The following is a 25778-nucleotide window of genomic DNA, read 5'->3' on the forward strand; positions in this document are numbered from 1 at the left end:
GGGAGGAAGTGGCTGCCAGCCGTTGCCCAGCACCCTTGTTTGCCTTGGGCCCTCTCTGGGCTCCTTTATATTGCTCTTCAATGAAGCCAGGGAAGTGGACTTCCTCGCTTCACTTCCTTTCAACATGTCTGGAACTTTGGTTATTAAAATTAAGAAAGTGTGGAAATAGAGCAAGAAGAGAAAAATCTCTCCAAGAGATAATAGTGACCTCTGAGCTGGGCGTGGTGGCTCACGCCTGTAATCCCAGCACTTTGGGAGGCTGAGGCAGGCAGATCACCTGAGGTCGGGAGTTTGTGACCGGCCTGACCAACATGGAGAAACCCCGTCTCTACTAAAAAAAAATAAATAAATAAAATAAAAATAAATAAATACCAAATTAGCCAGGCGTGGTGGCGCATGCCCATAATCCCAGCTAAGGCAGGAGAATCGCTTGAACCTGGGAGGCAGAGGTTGCAGTGAGCCAAGATCGCACCATTGTACTCCAGTCTGGGCAACAAGAGTGAAACTCCGTCTCAAAAAAAAAAAATAAATGAATAAAAATAGTGACTTCTGGCCAGGTGTGGCAGCTCATACCCGTAATCCCAGCACTTTGGAAGGCTGAGATGGGCAGATTGCTTTAGCACAGGAGTTTGAGACCAGCCTGGCCAACATGGTGAAACCCCATCTCTACAAAAATAAAATAAAATTTAAGAGATAATAGTGACCTTTTGGTAGATTGAAACCTGGATTGCTTTCTTTTTCTAAATGCGGATTCTTTTCTTTGTGGTGTTTGTGTTCTGTGCCGATGTCCCTCCCCCAGCCCTGTTATTGTGAGTGGAAGAAGGGGCAAGGGTTCGCCCGCTACTGTGAGCCCCTCCTCTCACGCTGGGTGTCCTTGGAGAAACCTGCACTTCCTCATTGTATGCGAGGGCCGGGTCCCTCCCTGGCGTGGTTCTGTGCTGCTGGGATGGGGCCAACCCCTCAGGTGTTTTCTGAGTGTCATACATAGGCGTGTGCATTCACGGCCTTTGCGTGTCTTCCTGTTGTGGAGGCAAAACGTGAAGAACCCTAGATGATATTGGAACCAGGGCTCCGTCACCTGCTGTTCATTGCACACTGGAGCATCTAGGAGTGGGTGGAGAGCTCGGACTTCCAGGCACGGCCCCAGGGGCTGGTCTAACCATGTTCGCGCCGGCCTGCTCGTCAGAACCGCCTATTGGGAGCTGTTATCATGATTCTGTACCTGGGCCCTAGAGCTGCCAGTTGGGGGCTGTTATCATGATCCCATACCTGGGCCCTGGGCCATCTGATTCTGACTTAATTGCTCCAGGTTGGGGCCAGGCCATTGTTTTCTGTTGTTTCCTCTGTGACGTTAGCCACTGGGCTACTCTGAGCCCCTCAGTTACAGGTGGAGAAGCTGAGACCCATGGGGGTGCAAGGACTTGCCGAGTACCCAGGGCCCCTTGGGGGCAGAGCTGAGGTGGGGCCTGGCTTTGGGTCCCAGAGCTGCTGGTCCCCTTCCCGCTCTCCTGACCGCTTTTTTTTTTTTTTTGAGACAAGATCTCACCCTGTCACCCAGGCTGGAGTGCAATGGCATCATCTCGGCTCACTGCAATCCTCACTACCTGCATTCAAGTGATTCTCCTGCCTCAGCCTCCCAAGCAGCTGGGATTACAGGTGTGTGCCACCATGCCCAGCTCTTTTTTTTTGTATTTTTAGTAGAGATGGGGTTTCACCATGTTGGCCAGGCTGATCTCGAACTCCTGACCTCAAATGATCCGCCTGCCTCGGCCTCCCAAAGTGCTAGGATTACAGGCTGGGATTACACTGCGCCTGGCCCTAGCATCTTTGTCCTGTGCCACCCAACAACAGATGACCGAAGTCTTTGCTTCTTAACATGCATTCCATCTGCCTTACAGTTTTGCCACCTGCAAAACAGACGACTTGTTGCTTTTCTGGTAAGCTGGAAATGTAATCTGGTAGCAGGAGGCCCGTGAAAGCTTGCCTTTAATGGCCTCGTGTCTCTTTCATCCTGTCCTGAGAGCCGGAGAACTTGAATGTTGCGCCTAACCCAACCTTCCTGTTAACATACATTTCTGCAGGCTCGTGGATCATCAGAACCACATCTCACGTGGCTGTATGCTTCCGTTGGTTCAGGTGTTTTTACCTTGACAGTACTTTCTCCTCTGTGGCTTTTGCGGTGGTTGCTTTTAATCAGCATTGACTCTTCAAGAAAAATATTTAGCTGTTATGTCTCAGAGGAGACAAGGAGGAAAGCATCTGAGACCTAAAGGCTTAGACTTAGAACGAGAAGTGCCCTCAGAGTTCATTGGGCCCTGACCCAGTGGGAAATGAGTTCACAGAGAAGTGGGAGAACTTTGCCCCAGGTCCTGCCATTGCTCACAACTGCCCCAGGTCCTTACATTTGCTCCAGGTCCTGCCTCAGGTCCTGCAGTTGCTCTGTGTGGTGGGTGTGATCTGGAGCCCTCCCCGCATTGTTGCACCTGGGGCAGGCATTGCTAATTGATCCCAGGACTCCTTCCTGCAGAGCACGCCCTGGTTCTCCAGGCAGCCGCTGCCTGTCAAGCCTGCAGTGGTTCGGGAGAGGACACCTGCTTGCCTGGTCTGTTCCAAATCTTGCTTCTTATCCCAGCACAGGTGGGGGATGCTATGGGAAAGGGATCCTCAGCTGGCCCTGTCACTGCTCTATCAGCTAGGGATGTGGCAACCTAGTGAAAACATCATGGCCGGGTGTGGCGGCTCACGCCTGTAATCCCAGCACTTTGGGAGGCTGAGGAGGGTGGATCACTTGAGGTCAGAAGTTCAAGACCAGCCTGGCCAACATGGTGAAACCCCATCTCTACTAAAAATACAAAAATTCGCCAGGCGTGGTGGCAGGCACCTGTAATCCCAGCTACTCGGGAGGCTGAGGCAGGAGAATCGCTTGAACCTGGGAGGCGGAGCTTGCAGTGAGCGGAGATCTTGCCACTGCACTCCAGCCTGGGCAACAGAGGGAGACTCTGTCTCAAAATCTCAAAAAAAAAAAAAAAAAAAAAAAAACTAAATAAAGAAAGCGCCATTTATCCAGCACCCCTGGGGCACCATGATACCTGGTGTTTTATGGTACCTGGCAAGGTGCAGGTGAAGTTGAGGCTCTTGGGCATTGAACCCGTCTTGTTTGGGGCAGCTCAGTCCCCAGGCAGGTTCAGGGTTGGCTCTCGTTGGCATGGCCCTGGCCCATCCAGACCTGTATCTCTGCCGTCCTGCAGGTGATCAATGTTGATGGGACGAAGAGGCGGACCCTCCTGGAGGACAAGCTCCCGCACATTTTTGGGTTCACACTGCTGGGGGACTTCATCTACTGGACTGACTGGCAGCGCCGCAGCATCGAGCGGGTGCACAAGGTCAAGGCCAGCCGGGATGTCATCATTGACCAGCTGCCCGACCTGATGGGGCTCAAAGCTGTGAATGTGGCCAAGGTCGTCGGTGAGTCCAGGGGGGGCGCCAAGCCATGGCTCAGCCATGCAGACTTGCATGATGAGGAAGTGACAGGTCCATGCCTGGGCATAAGTGTTGAGCTGAGGTGCCCCGCCCTGGGGAAGGTCAGGACAGGAAAGATGACAGTATCTGGCCAAGGACAGATGGGAAGGGACCAAGCGTGCTGATTAGGGAGTGGTTATGGACTAAGAATGTCGGTAACAATGGTTAGAAAGTGACTAACATTTGTTGAGCACCTGCTATGTGCCTGGCCCTGGCCGGGAGCCTTCGTGCCCCGCGTGACCCCATCTGCGAATGTAGTTCCTTGCTTTACTTACACTGGGGAGTGGGAGGCAGAGCCGTGCAACTCACAAGTGCCAAGCTCAGGACTCACTCCTGGGTCTGCCTGGGCTGGGCTGTGCTTGTTGCCCCTGTGGCCAATGCACGTGCACCTTTCACCTGAAAGCCAGGATCTTCGGGACGCTCCCCGAGGTCGTTGTCTGGCATGATGATTTGTCTCTTCCTGAAAAGGTGATAGAGTTACACTGGAGAGAGCAGCATCCAGGTGCGGCAGGGACAGGCCTGGGGCTCGCGGGCAGGGGCTCTGTGTCCTGCCGGGGTCCCGTGCTACACCTGCTTGTCAGAGGCACTCAGTAAATCTTTGCTGATGAAGGATGAGAGGACAGAGGACGTGATGCTTGCTGCTGCATTGCCTGCAGTCCTGGGTGAGATGCCCAGGTTGACTCTGCTCCCCGTCGGATGGATGTGATGTTAGCTGTGATGTTAGATCCCCGGCTTTAAAATATGAGGGAGCTGGGAATTGAGGGAGCAGGTTGGGGCAGAAAGGACAGCCCCGCGGAAGCCTGGAGCTGAGGCAGTGTTGGTGACCCCTGGAGCAGTGAGTGCTTCCTTCACGGCCTACAGTCCTCATACAGGGGATGCAATCCACAAATTTAGTTTTCCCAGCCTCCTTTAAAAACGCATTCATGCTGGGGCCGGGGCAGTGCAGTGGCTCACATCTGAAATCCCACCACTTTGGGAGGCTGAGGCAGGCAGATCACTTGAGGTCAGGAGATTGAGACCAGCCTGGCCAACGTGGTGAAACCCCGTCTCTACCAAAAGTACAAAAAAAAAAAAAAAAAAAAAAAAATTAGCCCAGGTGTGGTGTCACACGCCTGTAATCCCAGCTACTTGGAAGGCTGAGGCAGGAGAATCGCTTGAACCCAGGAGGTAGAGGTTGTAGTGAGCCAGTATTGTACCACTGCCCTCCACCTGGGCAATAGAGCGAGACTCTGTCTCAAAAAGAAAAAACAAAAAGAACATTTATGCCAGGTGCAGTGGCTCATGCCTGAAATCCCAGAACTTTGGAAGGTTGAGGCAGGAGGATCACTTGAGCCCAGGAATTTGAGAGTGTCTTCCCTGGGCAACATAGAGAGACCTCATCTCTACCAGAAAAAAAAAAATTACAAAAAATTAGCTGGGCGTGGTGGCATGTCCCTGTGGTCCCAGCTAGCTACTTAGGGGCCTGATGTGGCAGGATCACCTGAGTCTGGAGGCAGAGGTTGAAGTGAGCTGACATCATGCCACTGCACTCCAGCATGGGTGACAGAGTGAGACCCTGTCTCAAAAAAAAAAAAAAAGCATTTACTACCCACCATGGAAGGTGAGACTGACCTGTGAATGATTGTTCAAAGAACAAAAAATAAACCCCAGAGATAAGACAAAAGGGTGCCTCCATAGGAGTGTGATTTAAAGCTGAGAAATTGGGCTTCTTCCCCCTCCCCTCTCACCCCATGGTTTAAAGGAGATGGGGAAAAGGATTCTTTTTTTGGCTGAAATATTTAACACTAAATTAAAGCCAATTTCAACAGCACTTCGGTTGATGAGTGAAATTAACAGACTGGCCAAAAATAAATGAACGCTGTGTGTACTATGTGAAAAAGAGGCAGCTTTGGCCATGCTGGGTGAACGTGAGTTTTCAGGGTTGCTGGGAATGTCTGTGAATTGGAGGAAGGGCCTAGCTGGTACTCTCAGGAGCCGAGGTCCCGAGGGGCAACTTGCCCGGTCCCTGCTGTGAGGCGTTAACTGCTTTCTTCCTGGGCAGGAGCGCAGGCCAGGAGGCTGGACCACTGGGCTGGCAATCTTGCTGAGCTGCTCCCTGACTTCCTGACCATGTTCCCTTCAGCAGCCTCTCTGCACTTTAGTTTCCTTGAATGAACAATGGGAATGAGAATAGCTCCTACCTCCAAGGTGGATGGAGTGAGTTCGGACAGGTGACTCCCTGGGACCAGTGCCTGGCACCTGACAAGGTCCGTTCAGAGCCCGCACTGCTGTTACTGATACTGACCCTTGGCCGTACCAGGGGAGAACTTGGTTGCCATTGCCAGGTGTTCTCCCACCACCCCCACTACTGTCCCTGTTTGACGTGTGGCAGGAATAAAGCTGTGCACGTTGGAGCTTTTGGCACATCCTGGCTTTCAGGTGAAAATGTGTGTGTGATTGAGGGTTGAGCCTGGCCAACCCAGCCATGAGGTTGGACCCAACGCGGGGGTGAGTCTTGAGCTCGGCACCCCTGAGCTGTGTGGCTCACGGCGGCATTCATTGTGTGGTTTGGCCGCACCCCTTTCCCTGCTGGGCTGTTGATGTTTAGACTGGAGCCTCTGTGTTCGCTTCCAGGAACCAACCCGTGTGCGGACAGGAACGGGGGGTGCAGCCACTTGTGCTTCTTCACGCCCCACGCAACCCGGTGTGGCTGCCCCATCGGCCTGGAGCTGCTGAGTGATATGAAGACCTGCATCGTGCCTGAGGCCTTCTTGGTCTTCACCAGCAGAGCCGCCATCCACAGGATCTCCCTCGAGACCAATAACAACGATGTGGCCATCCCGCTCACGGGCGTCAAGGAGGCCTCAGCCCTGGACTTTGATGTGTCCAACAACCACATCTACTGGACAGATGTCAGCCTGAAGGTAGCGTGGGCCAGAACGTGCACACAGGCAGCCTTTATGGGAAAACCTTGCCTCTGTTCCTGCCTCAAAGGCTTCAGACATTTTTCTTAAAGCACTATCATATTTATTGTAACGCAGTTCAAGCTAATCAAATATGAGCAAGCCTGTTTAAAAAAAAAAAAAAAGATGATTGTAATGAGCAAATCCGGTAGACACACACAGGGCTTTTGTGAAATGCTTGTGTGAATGTGAAATGTTCGTTGTCCGTTGAGCTTGACTTCAGACAACCCACCCGCTCCCTCATCAGTGCCTGTTTGCTTAGCAGACTCTTTCTTCATTTATAGTGCAAATATAAACATCCAGGACAAATACAGGAAGACTTTTTTTTTTTTTTTTGAGACAGAGTCTTGCTCTGTTGCCCAGGCTGGAGTACTGTAGCGTGATCTCAGCTCACTGCAACCTCTGCCTCCCAGGTTCAAGCGATTCTCCTGCCTCAGCCTCCTGAGTAGCTGGGACTACAGGCACGCACCCCCACACCCAGCTATTTTTTTTTAATATTTTTAGTAGAGACAGGGTTTCACCATGTTGGCCAGGCTGGTCTTGAACTCCTGACCTCAGGTGATCTGCCCGCCTCGGCCTCCCAAAGTGCTGAGATAACAGGTGTGAGCCACCGTGCCTGGCCTAGGAAAACTTTTTGCCTTCTAAAGAAGAGTTTAGCAAACTGGCCCATGGGCTGGCCTTCTGATTCTGTAAAGAAAGTTTGATTGGTGGCTGGGTGCAGTGGTTCACATCTGTAATCCCAGCACTTTGGGAGGCCGAGGTGGGCGGATCACCTGAGGTCGGGAGTTCGAGACCAGCCTCACCAACGTGGAGAAACCCTGTCTCTACTAAAAATACAAAAAAAAATTAGCCGGGCATGGTGGCACCTGCCTGTAATCACAGCTACGCGGGAGGCTGAAGCAGGAGAATTGCTTGAACCTGGGAGGCGGAGGTTGTGGTGAGCCAAGATGGCACCATTGCACTCCAGCCTGGGCAACAAAAGTGAAATTCTGTCTCAAAAAAAAAAAAAAAGTTTGATTGGTGTACACCAAAGTGCATTTGTTTATGGATTGTCTGTGGCGGCTTTTATTCTGCTGAGTTGAGTTGTGACAGATCTGTATGGGCTCTAAAGCCTAAAATATGTACCATCCGCCCCTTTACAGAAAAAGTGTGCTGACCTCTGTTCTAAAGTATTGGACAACTACAATGTTCGCTCATTTATTACTCTACGATTTGTTTTCTGCTTTTTGTTGTTGTTGTTGTTGTTGAGATAGAGTCTCCCTCTGTCACTCAGGCTGGAGTGCAGTGGTGTAATCTCAGCTCACTGCAGCCTCGACCTCCTGGGCTCTAGTGATCCTCCCACCTCAGCCTTCCTAGTAGCTGGGACTACAGGCACACACCACCACACCTGGCTGATTTTGTGTATGTGTGTGTGTGTGTGTGTGTGTGTGTGTGGAGACGGGGTTTCCGCATGTTGCCCAGCCTGGTTTCAAACTCCTAGGCTCAAGCACCCACCTCAGCCTCCCAAAGTGCTGGGATTACAGGCATGAGCCACCATGCCCAGCCTATGCTACTATTTGTATTACATAGCTTTAAAAGATTCTTTACGATTTTAAGTCACAAGGGTTCTTTGTAGAAAAAAATATATATATAGAAAAGTATAAAAAAGAAAATAAAAATTGTCCATAACCTCTCCAGCCAGAGACGACTGTTGGCTGACACCTCAGCATACTGTCTTCAAGTCTTTTTTCTCAAAGATAGCATTTCTCATCATCACAGTCATATGCTACACAGAATTCTGTATCCTGATTTTTTCACTTGACATTACAACAGGTACCTGATGACGCTGTGACAAACTTTTCGGCACAATCTTTTAAACGTGTGAAATACTCCACTTCACAGATGTTCCCTTTTAGGCTTACCTGTTCTTTTATTATGCATGTGCTGGTTACAGCCGGGCACAATGGCTCATGCCTGTAATCCCAACACTTTAGGAGGCTGAGGCAGGAGGATCACTTGAGCCCAGAAGTTTGAGAACAGCCTGGGCAACATAGTGAGACCCCATCTCTACAAAAAACTGTTTTAATAAGTCGGGCATAGTGGTGCATAGCTGTAGTCCCAGCTACCCAGGAGGCTGAGTTGGGAGGATCGCTTGAGCCCCAGGAGGTTGATGCTGCAGTGACCTGAGATTACTCCACTGCACTCCAACCTGAGCGACAGAGCAAGACTTGTCTGGGGAAGAAAAAAAAAAATATATATATATATATATAAAATATATAAAACATATATAATTATAAATATATAATATATATAATGTAAATAATATATATTTATAAATATATATATTTTAATATATAATGTATATTTTAAAATATATGATATATAATATACATATATATGTGTATATATATAAAATCTCCAAGTTGCTTTTTCCAAAAAGGTGTCTTGCTGCATTTCAAACATTCATTTAAAAACCTGATTGTTGGTGATCTGGTCCAGAATGTGTTCAGTAGCTGCTCCCAGTGGCCAAGCATCTTGGCAGATGTCTACAAAACACGCTGGTTCTGGCCTGGCATGGTGGCTCACGCCTGTGATCCCAACACTTTGGGAGGCCGAGGCAGGTGGATCACCTGAGGTCTGGATTTCGAGACCAGCCTGGCCAACTTGGTGAAACCCCATCTCTACTAAGAATACAAAAAAATTAGCCAGGGGTGGTGGCGGGCGCCTGTAATCTCACCTACTTGGGAGGCTAAGGCTGGAGAATCGCTTGAACCCGGGGGCAGAGGTTGCAGTGAGCCGAGATCGCACCGTTGCACTCCAGGCTGGGCAAGAAGAGCGAAACTCCATCTCAAAAAAAAAAAAAAAAAAAAAAAAAAGATGCTAGTTCCTAAAACGTGGCCCTTTTCCTCCTCACCTGCTGCCAGACCATCAGCCGCGCCTTCATGAATGGGAGCTCGGTGGAGCATGTGGTGGAGTTTGGCCTTGACTACCCCGAGGGCATGGCCGTTGACTGGATGGGCAAGAACCTCTACTGGGCCGACACCGGGACCAACAGGATCGAAGTGGCGCGGCTGGACGGGCAGTTCCGGCAAGTCCTCGTGTGGAGGGACTTGGACAACCCAAGGTCACTGGCCCTGGATCCCACCAAGGGGTAAGGGTTTGCCTGTGCCGTGCGTCCTCGTGTCCACCTCGTATGAGACAGTGCAGGGGTGCCAACTGGGCAAGGTGGTAGGCTGCCCGTGTGGCCCTCAGTGATTAGAGCTGTACTGACGTCATTAGCCTTGATGGTGGCCAGGACTGGTAGGACCCTCAGAGGTCATGGAGTTCATTGGTGGAGCGGGTGCTGAGGCTGTATCAGGCACAGTGCTGGCTGCTTTCACCTGGGCCGTCTCACCGAAGCATCCATGGAGCCTGCATAGGGCAGGTATCTGTGTCGATTTTACAGATGCAGAAACAGGCTCAGAGAAACCAAGTGACTTCCCTAAGGTCACATACCCAGTTAGGGCAGAGCTGGGCTGGGAAGTGCTGTCTCAGGCTCCCAACCAGGCCTCCTTGCTTTGCACTCTTTTGCCAAAACCATGATCCAGAAGTGACTCTGAGGTCCCCGGACCTCAGGCTCCTCCGAAATGACCTCTGAGAGGCTGCTGAGCCACAGCTTAGGACCCACCTCAGAGGCAAATGTGCCCTTAGCTGCCAAGCATCCTGGGGGCCCTGCCTTGGGCACGGGGGTCAGACAGGCCCCAGATGTGTGGGGTGTCTTTCTGGACTTGAGTTTTCTTTTCTGTGCAGTGGACACAGTGCTCACCCCGTAAAGCATCTGTGATGCGTGCAGCAGCCCCATCCCTGCCTGTCGCCTGTTCTGCTAGGGGAGGAAGGAAGACTTCAGGATGGCAGGACAACAGAAAGAGGTCCAGGTTTTAGAGCAAGGGCAGGTCAAACTTAGAAAATTCTGAAATGAGGATGTGCACTTCCTCTTCTGGATCTGCTAAAAGAAGAGGGAAGGAGGGGCTGCAGGGGGAGGATCCCAGAGCCGAGTTTACATCCGGATCCTGCAAGGCCTCCCCTGCCCTGAGGTCTTGTTTTGTGATGTGCTTGTGTCCGTCCTGGTTTCTCCCATGTCCCCAACATCCGGCCAAGCTTAGGTGGATGTTCCAGCACACACTCGCCCTGTCTGTGCACCTGTTTTTGTGTCTGTAAATGGGTATTTATTCACCTTATGAGTGAGCCACTGTGGGAATTCAGGGAGGTGGCGCAGTGACCACCCCTGGAGGGATATGTGTGTGGCAGGGGGCAGGGGTCTCGCCCTTCCCTGCTTCCTGCGCGTGGCTTTCTCCAGATCGGGGAGGGCTGAGCTGAAGAGGTGGGGACAGTTGCGTCCCCCCGCCACCCACTGTCCTGCAGTGAGAGCGGACTCACTGAGCCTGCCCTTCTCCCTTGTGCCTTCCAGCTACATCTACTGGACCGAGTGGGGCGGCAAGCCGAGGATCGTGCGGGCCTTCATGGATGGGACCAACTGCATGACGCTGGTGGACAAGGTGGGCCGGGCCAACGACCTCACCATTGACTACGCTGACCAGCGCCTCTACTGGACCGACCTGGACACCAACATGATCGAGTCGTCCAACATGCTGGGTGAGGGCCGGGCTGGGGCCTGCTGGTCATGGAGGGCGGGGCAGCTGGTCATTGGCCACCTCCCAGCCTCGCCGCACATACCCTGTGGCCTGCAAGTTCCCCACCTGGCAGGAGCTGTGGCCACGCCCATGACTGCCCAGCAGCCTCACCCTCTGCCGTGGGGCTTGTCCCCGTCCACCCCTGGGTGCCGTTGCTGCAGTTGTGTCGGGAGAGGCTCTGGTGACAGCTGTTTCCTGTGCACCTGCTGGGCACCGGGTTCTAGCTAATCCCTGTGCCAGGACTCTAATTTGACCCTACCACACATGGTGGAGGTTTTCATTGCTGGGGAAGCCGTGGCCTGAGGAAGTCACATGACTTGCCTTAGGTCACAGAGCTGGTGAGTTCAGGATCCCCCAGAGACACCAGGGCCAGCACTCGATCCCTACCCAGCCCTGAGCCCCACCATGTGCTGGGATTGTGCTGGGAGTGTCCACACGCCCGGGACCCCGGGGCTGGTGCTCTCATCTCGTTTTTCCAGATCATGAGAATGAGGCTCAGGGAAGTTTGAAAAAAACCTATCCCAAGTCACACAGCAACAGGAGCAGGATTTGAACCCAGAACAGGGGACCGCACACTCTGTTCTGCTAGGGTAGTTAGCTGTCCTGGGTGATATGGCAGGTGACAGGGCCCACTGTGCTTAACAAAGGAACCCCCATCCCCCCTGCCAAGTTGGGAGACTGGAAGGTCAGGGGCAGAAGCTCTGAAGGGCCAGGTGCAGTGGCTCACACCTGTAATCCGAGCACTTTGTGAGGCCAAGGCGGGCAGTTGATTTGAGCCCAGGAGTTCAAGATCAGCCTGGGTAACATAGTGAGACCCCATCTCTACAAAAAAAATTTAAAAATATTAGCTGGGTATGGTGGTTCATGCCTGTAGTCCTAGCTATTTGGGAGGCTCAGGTGGGAGGACTGCTTGAGCCCAGGAGGTTGAGGCTGTGGTGAGCTGTGATCGTGCCACTGCACTCCAGCCTGGGCAATAGAGTGAGACCCTGTCTCCAAAAAAAAAAAAAAAAAGAAGAAGAAAAGAAAAAGAAGCTCTGAGGCTCCAAGCCCCCAGGCAGCCCTTGGCTTGAGGGCAGACAAGGGAGGAGAGGGTCACCTGGGCAGCCCTGACTTTTGTCCCCTGGCAGAGGGACCTTCAGTGACCTTGGCCCTAGGAGAGCCTCTGAGCACATCAGCCATGTCGAACCGCTCAGGAAGGGCAGCAAGAATTTGGCTTCTGACCTCCGCCACTGCTACTCGCCATCTGCACTGGGCGTGGTTGTGCCCATTTTACAGATGAGGAGGCTGAGGCATCGACCAACTGAATGCCTTGTCCCAGGTACTGCGTAGGCAGAGCTGGCACTTGAACCCCATGTCCTGGTTGCTGCTGGGGGTGGGCTGCACCCTGACTTGTGAGGCCAGTAGCAAAGTTTGCACGTGACTTCGTGACTGTCACCCAGCTCTGCAGTGCATCCCGTGACCCAGCTCATCCAGGCCGCATGCAAACCTGTTGCCAGGCGAGAAACCAGTCATAGCACAGCTGTGGTTGCCTAAAATGATTAAGCTCATTAATCACCCTGGAGTGAGGACAGACTCAGATGAAAACCAGAAAGCCCTGGAAACTCATGTGATCCTGCCCTTGAGGGTGGCCATGTGCATTGCAGCCTGGCCGTCACTCTGCTGTATGTGTTTTGGACTTAAACGCTCCGGATGTTTACTGAGTGCTTGATTAATAACATGGAAGGCCTGGGCTCGTTGCTGCGGGCGTGAAGGATGCATAGCCGGGCCTGACATGGTGAGAACGGGAACCTGGAGTCTCACTGCCTGGGTGGTAATCCTGGCCCTGCCACTTAGCAACTGTGTGACTGTAGCCAGGTCACTTAATTTTGGTAGATCCTGCCTGCGCGTCAGTGGATCCTGCTGGTTTTCCAAGGTGGCCAAACACTTTAAGGCATTCACGTGGTCACTAGGCTGCAGGGTTGAACCCTGGCTCGCCCCGCAGGGTGCTGTGTGCTCTGTGGCCTGGCTGTGCCATTGCTGACACCGTGCCCGTGTGTGTCCGTGCAGGTCAGGAGCGGGTCGTGATTGCCGACGATCTCCCGCACCCGTTCGGTCTGACGCAGTACAGCGATTATATCTACTGGACGGACTGGAATCTGCACAGCATTGAGCGGGCCGACAAGACTAGCGGCCGGAACCGCACCCTCATCCAGGGCCACCTGGACTTCGTGATGGACATCCTGGTGTTCCACTCCTCCCGCCAGGATGGCCTCAATGACTGTATGCACAACAATGGGCAGTGTGGGCAGCTGTGCCTTGCCATCCCTGGTGGCCATCGCTGCGGCTGCGCCTCACACTACACCCTGGACCCCAGCAGCCGCAACTGCAGCCGTAAGTGCCTCGTGGTCCCCCACACCTCACTCCCTCATTAGATCAGGCTGGTTCTGGGAGCTGATGCTGAAAGGAGCTTCTCATCTGGGGTTTCTGGGTGTACATAGATGGTTGGGTAGGTTGTGCACTGCACAAGCTGCATGATGCTACCTGGAGGTCCAGGTCCAGGCTGGGTGGACTTGTTGCTTCATCAGGACACAGATAAATGGCCAAAACCCCTCAGCTGGAAGGTCCCGGGCAGGATCTTTGGGTGTGAAAACCAGTCACAGGGGAAGGGTGCTCGCTCATACTGCCAGCACAGTGCTGAGTGCTTTCCACAGCGCTCATTTACTCCTCAAGCCTGGAGGGTGGAGAGTAGCATGGTACCATTTCACGTACAAGGAACCCAATGCACAGAGAGGTGTGGCAACCCACCCAAGGCCATACGACTGGGGCAGGTTCAGCCGGGGTTGACTGTGGCAGGCTGGCTCAAGAGTCCCTGCTCCTGAACCCTTGCCAAGTAGCCTAGCATCAGCTCGGGGAATTTTTTTTTTTTTGAGACGGAGTCTCGCTCTGTCACCCAGGCTGGAGTGCAGTGGCATGATCTCGGCTCACTGCAAGCTCCGCCTCCTGGGTTCACGCCATTCTCCTGCCTCAGCCTCCGGAGTAGCTGGGACTACAGGCGCCCGCCACCGCGCCCGGCTAATTTTTTTGTATTTTTAGTAGAGACGAGGTTTCACCATGGTCTCGATCTCCTGACCTCGTGATCCACCCACCTCGGCCTCCCAAAGTGCTGGGATTACAAGCGTGAGCCACTGTGCCCGGCCTAACTCGGGGAATTTTTGCCCTGACCCTCGGAAGCAGGTGGGCCTCTTTGTTCTCGTGTTAGTGATGAGAAGAGTGACTTTCCTGTGGCCCCTCTGGAGTACAGGTGCTTCCTGCTGGCAGGTCCTTCCCCCATGACATCAGCAGCGAGCTGGTTATGATTCCCTACACAGAACTTGATAGTTTATAAAGCTCTTTGTCATCCAGGCCCCATTGGAGTCTCATGCAGACCTGGGCACAGGCAGGGCTGGTCTTGCCTGTCCCAGCTGCATGGATGGGGAACTTGAGTTTTGCAAAGGTTAAGGGGCTGTTCGAGGCCCAGGCTGGCAAGAGATGGACCTGGGCCAGAGTCTGGGACTTCCCATGCCTGGGCTGTCTTTGGTCCTTTTGCTCACCATCCCTCCCTGGAGCCATGACCTTGGAGAGTAAAATGGAGGTGCAGGTAACCCACGGCAAGGAGGGGTTGCCATGACTCAGAGTCCCCGTCCTGTGGCCGGCAGACCTGGTGCAATGACTTGGATTTCAGACCAGCCACTATAGCCCGCTGACGGTGCGCTCGAAGTGCCACAGCTTCTGATCCCAGGCAGGACTCAGGCCAGGAGACTCTGTCAGCTGCTGAGAGGGAGAGGCCACTGGATGTTCTGGTCCTGCTAGAGAGCTGGTTCTTCGGGTCCTGGTGCCAATGCACTGTGAGGAGGCCCAGCTTGATTCCGGGGCTGCCTTGTGGTGGCATGTGCTGCTCACTGACACCCTCGAGGAGTGTCTCCTCTCAGGCTTGTTGACTTTGCCCGGTTTTCCGCAGTTCACTGGTGCACACATAGGCACATAGCAAACTGCACACACAGTCGTGGGTATGAGTGTCACTACATTCCACCACCAGTGTTCACTACCATTACCTTCCTTCCGTCTTAAGTTTTCATCATTTAAAAATAAATTTATTGGGCTGGATGCAGTGGCTCATGTCTGTAATCCCAGCACTTTGGGAGGTTGAGGCGGGCAGATCACCTGAGGTCAGGAGTTCAAGACCAGCCTGGCCAATATGGTAAAACTCTGTCTCTACTAAAAATACAAAATTAGCTGGGCATGGTGGGGCACGCCTGTAATCCCAGCTACTTGGGAGGCTGAGACAGGAGAATCGCTTGAACTTGGGAGGTAGAAGTTTCAGGTGAGCTGAGTTTGTACCACTGCACTCCAGCCTGGGCAACAAGAGTGAAACTCTGTCTCAAGTAAATGAATGAATGAATGAATGAATGAATGGCAGGGCGTAATGGCTCACACCTGTAATCCCAGTACTTTGGGAGGCCAGGGCGGGCAGATGACAAGGTCAGGAGATTGAGACCATCCTGGCTAACACGGTGAAACCCCATCTCTGCTAAAAATACAAAAAATGAGCTGGGAGTGGTGGCAGGCCCCTGTAGTCCCAGCTACTCAGGAGGCTGAGGCAGGAGAATGGCGTGAATCCGAGAGGCAGAGCTTGCAGTGAGCCAGGATTGCGCCACTGCACTCCAGCCTGGGCAACAGTGCAAGACTCTTTCAAAAAAAACAAAATAAAGAAAAATAAATTTATGATCTATTTAAAAAATAACACATACTTTGAAACAGCAGAGACACATATGACACAGAGAGTGAAATTCCCCACAGCGCACCCCCAAGAGATAGCCCTGGTCCCCCCGTCTTTCCCGTGGACCTCCAGTGGGGCGGATGCTGAGCCACCTGTTGTAGTCGAGTGGCGTGCTGTCCCATCCTCCAGCTCCTCTATGGCTTCCAGACAACCACCTGCAGCCCTATCTTTGCCTCCTCTAGCGCCCACCACCTTCTTGCTGTTCAGCCAGAAATCTGCCATCAGTCGGATGATCCCGGATGACCAGCACAGCCCGGATCTCATCCTGCCCCTGCATGGACTGAGGAACGTCAAAGCCATCGACTATGACCCACTGGACAAGTTCATCTACTGGGTGGACGGGCGCCAGAACATCAAGCGAGCCAAGGACGACGGGACCCAGGCAGGTGCCCCGTGGGAAGGGTGTGGGGTGTGCTTTCCAAGGCGCTCCTCTTGCAGGTTTCCAGGCTGCTGCCCCTGTCCTTAGCAGAGGGAGGAAACAGAGCATGGTTCTGGGTGAATGATGACTTGGGCTTCGATTACATAGTCACAGGATATGACCCTGAGATGCGTGGAACCCTGAGACTGTGATTATATGTAGAAACTGGGTTTCCCCGTTGTTTAAGTAGTCATGGTGGGGTCAAACCCCACAGGACTTTTGTCTTTCCAAGAAAGAAAATGGTTGTGTGTCATGCAGGGATAGTTGGTACTGGTTAATCCAGGTTTATCCTTGATTTTGTGTGAATTGTACAGTCATTTCTGCTACAATGCAGTATATGCGCTTCTAAAAGTCACCTATGCAAAATCGCACAGTAAAAATGACACGACTCATAGGGAAAGGGGGGCCAGGGCACAGCCCTCAAAATCTCCGTCAATGACATGTAAGGAAAGAGAGGAACCGGGGAAATAGCAAAACGCCTTTTGCACATTAAATGGTTAGATATATCCCACAATACTGTGCATTCGTAAACGTTAACGCTGCAATAAATACGGCACTTTACCTTGGGAAGATCTGGAGTTGGCTCATGAGTGTGGAAGGGTGTACCGCATGAGTTTTTGTGAAACGCTGGAAGGAAGATTGCGGAAAATCAGATGGAAAGTTCTCACCCCAGGTGTGGAGAGGAGTGGGTCATGGCCCCAGCAGTGAGCCCAGGGAGGTCAGATACAGAGGTGTGTGTCTGGGTGTGACCCTGCGCAGTTCCCTGCCAGCTGTGGTTTTTTGCATTCGCTTAATATTTCTCATGGAGGAAATTGTGCATGAGCAAATGTGAAACTGTGCTGTGCTCAAATTGTCCTAATACATCATTGCATTGGAACAGATTTGCTTTTTTTTTTTTTTTTTTTTTTTTTTTGAGATGGAGTCTCACTCTGTCACCAGCCTGGAGTGCAGTGGCATGATCTTGGCTCACTGCAACCTTTGCCTCCTATGTTCAAGTGATTTTCCTGCCTCAGCCTCCCGAGTAACTGGGATTAGAGGCGTGAGCCACTGCACCCGGCCAGATTTGCATTTTTGAAACAAGTGCTAGGCTGGGCGTGATGGCTCACGCCTGTAATCCCAGCACTGTGGGAGGCCGGGGCAGGTGGATCACCTGAGGTCAGGGGTTTGAGACCAGCCTGGCCAACATGGTGAAACTCCGTCTCTACTGAAAATACAAAAATCAGCTGGGCGTGGTAGCGGGTGCCTGTAATCCCAGCTACTCAGGAGGCTGAGGCAGGAGAATTGCTTGAACCCAAGAGGCAGAGGTTGCAGTGAGCCGAGATCGCACCATTGCACTCCAGCCTGGGCAACAACAGCAAAACTCCGTCTCAAAAAATAAAAAATAAAAAAACAAGTGCTGTAGCAGAAGCAACCACTTCGCGGTGCCAGGCTTGTGTGGCCTGTTCCAGGAATGATGTGCTCACGGCGGCCTAAGGCCCACCTGGAGTCTGCAGCATGGGGCACAACAGGTTCATTTGTGTAGAATTCCAGGACAGGCCTGGCTTCTAAGCAGCCTTCTTTTACAAAAACTGCAGAGCCCGCCTGTATCCCAGCACTTTGGGAGGCTGAGGCGGGTGGATCACGAGATCAGGAGCTCAAGACCAGCCTGGCCAACATGGTGAAACCCCATCTCTACTAAATATACAAAAATTAGCTGGGTGTGGTGGCACATGCCTGTAGTCCCAGCTACTCAGGAGACTGAGGCAGAAATGCTTGAACCTGGGAGGTGGAGGTTGCAGTGATCTGAGACCACATCATTGCACTCCAGCCTGGGCAACAGAGCGAGACTCCATCTCAAAAAAAAAAAAAGAAAAGAACTGCAGAGCCACACGGCCTCTTTCTCCACTGAGCGTTGGTGTGGGAGCTTGTGTTATTGTGGTGAAATCTTGGTACTTTCTTGAGGCAGAGAGAGGCTGAGCATCTGGAGAGACTTTCAGATAGGTCGCCATGTCCACCATTGGTTTCACTGTCGTGCTCTCCATCTGAAGGCTGGTGCTGTCTAGACAGGCTGGATGCCCGTTTCCACCAGATCCTTCCTCCCGCAGCAGTTTCTAGTTACGTTGTACTGTGAGGTCTGTGTCCTTGTTTGATGGCAAAAGTCAGCCGAATTGAAATTCAGAGCCATGCCCGGCTCCTAGAGCTTCTCTCCTGGGCAGCTATGATCATTGCCTCTGTCGTGGTGCAGATGCTGGAATGGATTCCTTTCATCTTGCTTGCTACAGGTGACTGTCACATGGAGTCCTTTGGAGAAAGGGATGTGTTAATTGATGGATGTGGTCCCATGCTGAGAAAGCTCCTGGGCGTACATTGCCTTAGAGTCTCATTGGAGCTGCGTTCTTTTATGGTGTCTACTAGGCAGAAGTGATGAAGACTTGGAAGAAAACCCAGAAGGTTTTCCACTTAATTTGGAAAATGTGCTTTTCCCCTCCTGTGTCTTTCGCTAAGGCCCAGTCTCCTGCAACCTCCCCGCCCTGTGGACTCTGGCTTTGATTCTTTACTAGGGGTCCCCCTGCTCCTCCAAAAGATGGTGTCTAAATTATCATCCAATTGGCCGAGGTTTTGTTTTCTATTAATTGTTTTTATTTTTTATTGTGGTAAATATACATAACATAAAATTTACCATTTTAATTGTTTTGTTCTTGTTGTTTTTGAGACAGGGTCTCACCCCAGTGCCCGGGCTGGAGTGCAGCGATCATGGCTCACTGCAGCCTCAGCCTCCAGGGCTCCAGTGATCCTCTCACCTCAGCCTGTCTAGTAGCCGGGACTACAGGCATACAGTACCACATCTGGCTGATTTTGTGTATTTTTTTTTTTTATTGTAGAGACCCGCTATGTTGCCCAGGCTGGTCTCAACTCCTGGACTCAAGCCATCCGCCCACCTCACCCTCCCAAAGTGCTGGGATTACAGGCATGAGCCACAACACCCAGCCATTTTAATTTTTTTTTTTTTTTTTTTTTTTTTTTTGAGTTGGAGTCTCGCTCTGTCGCCCAGGCTGGAGTGCAATGGCGCAGTATCAACTCACTGCAACCTCCACCTCCCGGGTTCAAGCGACTCTCCTGCCTCAGCCTCCTCCCGAGTAGCTGGGATTACAGGTGCCCATCACCATGCCCGGCTAATTTTTGTATTTTTTAGCAGAGACGGGGTTTCACCTTGTTGGCCAAGCTGGTCTTGAACTCCTAACCTGGTGATCCGCCCACCTCGGCCTCCCAAAGTGCTGAGATTACAGGTGTGAGCCACCGTGCCTGGCCTTTTTTTTTTTTGAGACAGGGTCTCGCCCTGTCGCCCAGACTGGAGTGTGGTGGTGGGCTCTTGGCTCACTGCAGCTTCCGCCTCCCAGGCTCAAGTTGTGCACCTCCACACCTGGCTAACTGTATTTTATGTAGAGACAGATTTCACCATGTTGCCCAGGCTGGACTTAAACTGGACTCAAACCGTCCGCCCACCTCGGCCTCCCAAAGTGCTGAGATTACAGGCGTGAGCCACCGTGCCCGGCCCATTTTCCCTGTTCTGCAGTTGACAGTTCAGTGGCATTCAGTCAGTTCACATGGTAACCATCACCGCCATTCATCTCCAGACTACTTCACCTTGGCAGGTGTCCAAAACTGTCTGCATTGAACACACTCCTCATCTCCCTCTGACAGCCACCATTCTACTTTCTATCTCTCTCTGCCTTCTCTAGGTACCTCATATAAGTGGAATTACACCAATATTTGCCCTTACATAACTGGCTTCTTTTTTTTTTTTTTTTTTTTTTTTTTTTTTTTTTTGAGACAGAGTCTCACTCTGTCGCCCAGGCTGGAGTGCAGGGGCATGATCTCGGCTCACTGCCATCTCCGCCTCCCAGGTTCACGCCATTCTCCTGCCTCAGCCTCCCGAGTAGCTGGGACTACAGGCGCCTGCCACCATGCCTGGCTAATTTTTTGTATTTTTAGTAGAGACGGGGTTTCACCGTGTTAGCCAGGATGATCTCAATCTCCTGACCTCGTGATCAGCCCGCCTCGGCCTCCCAAAGTGCTGGGATTACAGGCGTGAGCCACCGCGCCCAGCCTAACTGGCTTCTTTCATGTGGCATGGTGTCCTCAAGGTTCATCTGTGTTATATAGCCTGTGTCAGAATTTCCCTCCTTAAAGCCTGAATAATAACCCACTGTAAGGGCTGGGCGTGGTGGCTCACGCCCTCTAATCCCAGCACTTTGGGAGTCTGAGGTGGGCAGATCGCTTGAGGTCAGGAGTTTGAGACCAGCCTGACCAACATAGTGAAACCCTGGCTCTACTAAAAGTACAAAATTAGCTAGGTGTGGTGGCACGCACCTGTAATCTCAGTTACTCAGGAGGCTGAGGCAGGAGAATCGCTTGTACCCGGGAGGCAGAGGTTGCAGTGAACCAAGATTGTGCCTCTGCAGTCAACCAAGATTGTGCCTCTGCAGTCCAGCCTGGGCAACTGAGTGAGACCCTGTCTCAAAAAAAAAAAAAAATTCATCATATGGATGGACAGACCACATCTTGTTATTTATCCATCCACGGGTGCTAGGTTGCTTCCATCTTTGGGTGTCGTGAATAAGGCCACTATGAACATTTCCTTCCGTGGGGAAGGTTTTGTACTAGCGAGGAAAAGGCGTATTGCCTGTGGTGTTGCACAGGATTCTGGTAAGAAAGTTTGCACTAACCATAAGTATTTGTACTTACAGTAAAATGAAAGCTCAGGGACTGGGCGCGGTGGCTCACACCTGTAATCCCAGCACTTTGGGAGGCCAAGGCGGGCGGATCACGAGGTCAGGAGATCGAGACCATCCTGGCCAACATGGTGAAACCCCGTCTCTACTAAAAATACAAAAAAATTAGCCGGGCTTGGTGGCGGGCACCTGTAGTCCCAGCTACTTGGGAGGCTGAGGCAGGAGAATGGCGTGAACCCGGGAGGCGGAGCTTGCAGTGAGCGGAGATCGCTCCACTGCACTCCAGCCTAGGCGACAGAGCAAGACTCCATCTCACACAAGACTCTGTCTCAAAAAAAAAAAAAAAAAAAGAGTTCAGGGTTTATGAAACTGGCCAGCCATGTAAAGTCTGCTGTGTTGTTTTTGTGCCTGGGAGGAGTGTGGCCAGGGTTTCACGTCACACAGTACACGTTTCTCAGATGGTTGTTCTCCAGACTGCTGTCCCAAAGTCTGGTTTTGCATCTGGTTCCCACAGACCCACCCTCCACGCTGAGCCTGATTTTGGCCAGAGTAGCTGGAATCTTGCTTGTCTTTCAGCCCAGCAGCTGTACCAGACCAAGGTCCACAGCTAGTGGCTTTTAGGAAGGAATTTGTTCGGTTGGCGTTGACACACGGACCCCTAGGGGCCACAGCTCTGTGGTGATGTGGATGTTGTTATCTACAAAGATACATGATCCTTCGTGTCCAGATGAAAGTGATGATGTCTTTGCAGCTGCCCAGCAAGGTTGTGTGTGTGTGTGTGTGTGTGTGTGTGTGTGTATGGGGGAGGGAGGCACCCTTTCCATCTGGGTGTGTGTGTGTGTGTGTGGTGTGTGTGTGTGGTGTGTGTGTGTGTATGGGGGAGGGAGGCACCCTTTCCATCTGGGTGTGTGTGTGTGAGTGTGTGGTGTGTGGTGTGTGTGTGTGTATGGGGGAGGGAGGCACCCTTTCCATCTGGGTCCAAGAGGCTGGGCCTGGGGAAGAAGCTTCTTTTTATCTACTTAGAGACTTTGTTTTATTTGTATTTTTTTTGAGACAGGGTCTTACTCTGTCACCCAGGCTAGGGTGTGGTGGTGTGAGCATAGCTCACTGCAGCCTCCGCCTCCCAGGCTTAAGCGATCTTCCCACCTCAGCCTTCTGAGTGGCTGGGACTGTAGGTGTGCATCACCATACTGAGCTAGTGTTTTTTTGTTTGGTTGGTTTAATTTTTTCTGATACAGATGGAGTCTTGCTATATTGCCCAGACTAGTCTCAAACTCCTGAGCTCAAGTGATTCTCCCACCTCAGTTTCCCGACATTCTGGGATCACAGGCGTGAGCCACTGCTGCCTCCCTGTTTTATTAACTGCTAAAAGACCTAGATAAAGAAAGTCTGAAAAGACTTACTATCAGAGCACCATCCTAAGATGATTCCCTCTGACTCAAGGGAGAGGGAGGGGAGCTTTTCCTTCAGGCCTGGGTGGCAGTAGCCCAGGTGCCCCAGGCCCCATTTTCCCCAGGCCAAGTCACTCAGGAACTTGGCTGCAGCTGTCTTTTGGGGTAACCCAAAGGCACCAGATCCCCCCGGGCAGTAGGCTTCTGGGCTGTCCTCTCCTCCTACATCAGCTCAGTAAGATCCCTTCGAAGGGAGGCTGGTCAGAGGCCCCAAAAGCCCAGGCTCATCCCTGAGATGCAGGGGGGTGGGCTGGGCTCAGGCAGTGCTCGAGCATCTCCTGGGCGGTGGCCCTGGAGAGTGTGGAGACAGAGAGTCCTTGAGAGTCACTGAGAGACGTGGCTGCCCTGCGTTCCCAAGAGGGGCTCTGAGTCATTCCCCACACTCACCTGCCCCACCCACCCTCATCTGGCCCCCAGCCTCACCTACCCCCACATCTGTACCGACCCCTTTACCCTCACCTTCCCTACCCACCCTCACCTCCCCTGTACCCTCACCTCCCCAACTCACCCACCCCTGCACCCTCACCTGTCCCCCACCTTCACCTAACCCCCACCCTCACCTGCCCTCCCCTCACCTGGCCGCCTCCTCTTGGGGAAAGGGTTGTAAGGGGTGGCCCCCAAACTGGCTGTCCTGGTGCCCTGCAGAGAAAACAGGACATGAGGGCTGCAGTCCAAAAGCTTGAGTCCTGGAAAGTGGAGAAGACAGGGATGTGTTGGGAAGGGCCCCGTGGTCCTGGATGCCTTCTTGACTGTCAGCGGGGCCTTCATGGGAGCGCCAGTCTAGTGATGCACAGCTGGGTGCCCCGGTGGGTTGGCTGATGAGGCCTAAATTCCAAGGCAGCAAGAGCTCTTCCAGAGGCTGATGTCCTGATCGCTCTGGCATACTCGGGCGGGCACGTAGTTAGGAGCTGACTGGAGAGGAGAGACCCCCACACCAGTATTGGGATTTGACTTTTAGGCTAAACTCGAGAACTGTGGCCTCTGCTCTCCTGCCAGAGCTCTCCAGCCAGTGCCCGGGGATCTCCGCCAGTGCTCAGGGGTCTCTGCCAGGGCCTGGGGTCTCTGCCAGTGCCAGGGGTCTCTGCCAGTGCCCAGGGGTCTCCGCCAGTGCCCAGGAGTCTTGTTTTCTTTGTCTTACAGCCCTTTGTTTTGACCTCTCTGAGCCAAGGCCAAAACCCAGACAGGCAGCCCCACGACCTCAGCATTGACATCTACAGCCGGACGCTGTTCTGGACGTGTGAGGCCACCAACACCATCAACGTCCACAGGCTGAGCGGCGAGGCCATGGGGGTGGTGCTGCGTGGGGACCGGGACAAGCCCAGGGCCATTGTCGTCAACGCGGAGCGAGGGTAGGAGGCCCAATGGGCGGGCGGGTGTGCGGCCCCCCCCAGGCGTGCCCGCTGTGTCTTCTAACGAATGCCAGCCCCTCACAGCCTGGGGAGACTTTCCACCCTGGGGATCCAATGGGTGGCTTTCCATGATCCCAAAAGCAAACACAGACTCTTTCACAGCCCCTCCAGGGAAGCAGAAAGCCCCGAGGGCTGGAAGGGAAGGGGGAGCTCTGCTGAGAGGTTACAAGGCAGCGCTGGCCGACAGGAGTTGCGGTTGATAGGTTTTGTACCATCCCTGTTGAACTTGAACCCTGTGCAGAAATCCCTTCCATGGCAAGGGGACTGCCTGTTGACTCGATCCTGTTCCACCACAGGGAGCTCCTGGGCTTCTTCCTCCCGGAGGCCCCCGACGCTCCCACCTGTCGGCCGTCAGAGCTTCTGGTTGGTGGGAAGGCACCCAGGACCTGGAGGTTTCCAGAGGGAAGAGCCAGGGAAAGAGGGAGACTGAAACCCACGTGACATGAAAGTCAGGCTCCAAACTGAGCACGGGAGTGTTTGGGGACAGGAGCGCAATGGCTTTCCTCAGATAGCTAAGGGGCTGGCATGAAGACGGAGCTACAGCCAGCACAGGTCCTGGGCCGGGAGCCCAGAGTTTGAGCCCTGACTCTGCCACTTACTGCCCACATGACCTTGGGCGGGTGGCATAACCTCTTGGAGACTCAGTTTCCTCATTGGTAGGAGTGACAGCCACAGTCGTGCCGCCTCTGCAGCACACAGGGGGCTTGGTGGGTGGAAGCCCCGGGTCTATAAGGCAGCTGTGCAGGAGCCAGCTGAGCTGGTCTCCCGACGGCCAGGGCTCCGGGGTCCTTAGCAGCTGTGGGGGGCCTGCATCTGTTTCCCATGGCTGCTGTCAGAAATTACTAGAAGCCAGGTGGCTGAGAGTAATGGACACTTGTTCTCTCGCAGTTCCTGAGGCCAGAAGCCCGAGATCAAGGTGTGGGCAGGGCCCTGCGCCCTCTGAAGGCTCTGAGGGAACCTTTGGGCTTTTGGTGGCTCCAGGCATCCCTGGACTTGTGGTCATGTCACTCCAGTCTCTCCCTCTGGCTGCACATTGCGTGGCCTCTTCTGTATCGTTTAAGGACACTTGAGTTGGATTTAGGGCCTACCCTCACCCATTGTGGTCGTATCTTGATCCTTCATGACATTTGTAAAGACCCTACTTCCAAATAAGCTCACATTCCGAGGTTCTGGGGTGAGCGGGAATTTGGGGAGCACTGTTCAACTAGTACAGAATGTGACCTGTCAGCCTCGGGCAGCCCTGAGAGGCAGGGGCTTTCCACAGCCCAGCTGGGTGCCCCGGGCTCCGTGCTGGCTGAGGAGACGCCGTCCCTGCACCCATCCTTCACCCGCCACCCTCCCGCAGGTACCTGTACTTCACCAACATGCAGGATCGGGCAGCCAAGATCGAACGCGCGGCCCTGGACGGCACCGAGCGCGAGGTCCTCTTCACCACTGGCCTCATCCGCCCCGTGGCCCTGGTGGTGGACAACACACTGGGCAAGCTGTTCTGGGTGGACGCGGACCTGAAGCGCATTGAGAGCTGTGACCTGTCAGGTACGTGCCCCGGGGCCTGCCCTGCCCGCAGACACCCGGCCTTCCTTGTCGTCAGTAACGGCAGCAGCTGCCACATTGTCCGGGACCTGCCGTGAGCCCAGCACCATGCCGGGGGCTTTCTGTGTAGCATGTTTCGTCCTTGTGCTGACAGCTCCAGGCTGGGTTTCCGAGTGAGCCCCAGAGGGCAGAGGCAGAAAATGAGGCTCAGAGAGGGTGAGCGAGCTGCTTGGGGCCACACAGCCGGGGATGGAGCAGGACTCCAGCCTAGCCTCTGCCCCTAGCACCTGCACAAGCAGCTGCTCTGCTCTGGACTGTGTTAGGCTGTGAGGGCTGGAGAGAAATGAGAG

The 25778-nt window shown here is 53.1% G+C and overlaps 1 protein-coding gene across 5 annotated transcripts in view; it reads left to right on the forward strand.

Annotated features, from left to right (window-relative positions):
* The window catches only part of LRP5 (LDL receptor related protein 5), a 141058-nt gene that overhangs the window by 90922 nt on the left and 24358 nt on the right, over positions 1-25778 (forward strand). For 3 of the 5 annotated variants that reach the window (XM_063644165.1, XM_055270611.2, XM_063644154.1), the window contains 8 exons: positions 3249-3465; positions 6133-6422; positions 9365-9591; positions 10888-11072; positions 13157-13480; positions 16088-16287; positions 23627-23835; positions 25241-25431. In XM_063644165.1, the coding sequence (XP_063500235.1) occupies positions 3249-3465; positions 6133-6422; positions 9365-9591; positions 10888-11072; positions 13157-13480; positions 16088-16287; positions 23627-23835; positions 25241-25431 (1843 nt within the window). Of the gene's footprint in view, positions 1-3248; positions 3466-4108; positions 4182-6132; positions 6423-9364; positions 9592-10887; positions 11073-13156; positions 13481-16087; positions 16292-22626; positions 22657-23626; positions 23836-25240; positions 25432-25778 lie in introns of those variants that run through there. The other 2 variants (XM_063644144.1, XM_055270629.2) reach the window with 2 other exon arrangements.

Source organism: Symphalangus syndactylus, chromosome 1 (assembly GCF_028878055.3).
Source record: "Symphalangus syndactylus isolate Jambi chromosome 1, NHGRI_mSymSyn1-v2.1_pri, whole genome shotgun sequence".
In the NCBI taxonomy this organism is placed as follows: Eukaryota; Metazoa; Chordata; class Mammalia; order Primates; family Hylobatidae; genus Symphalangus; species Symphalangus syndactylus.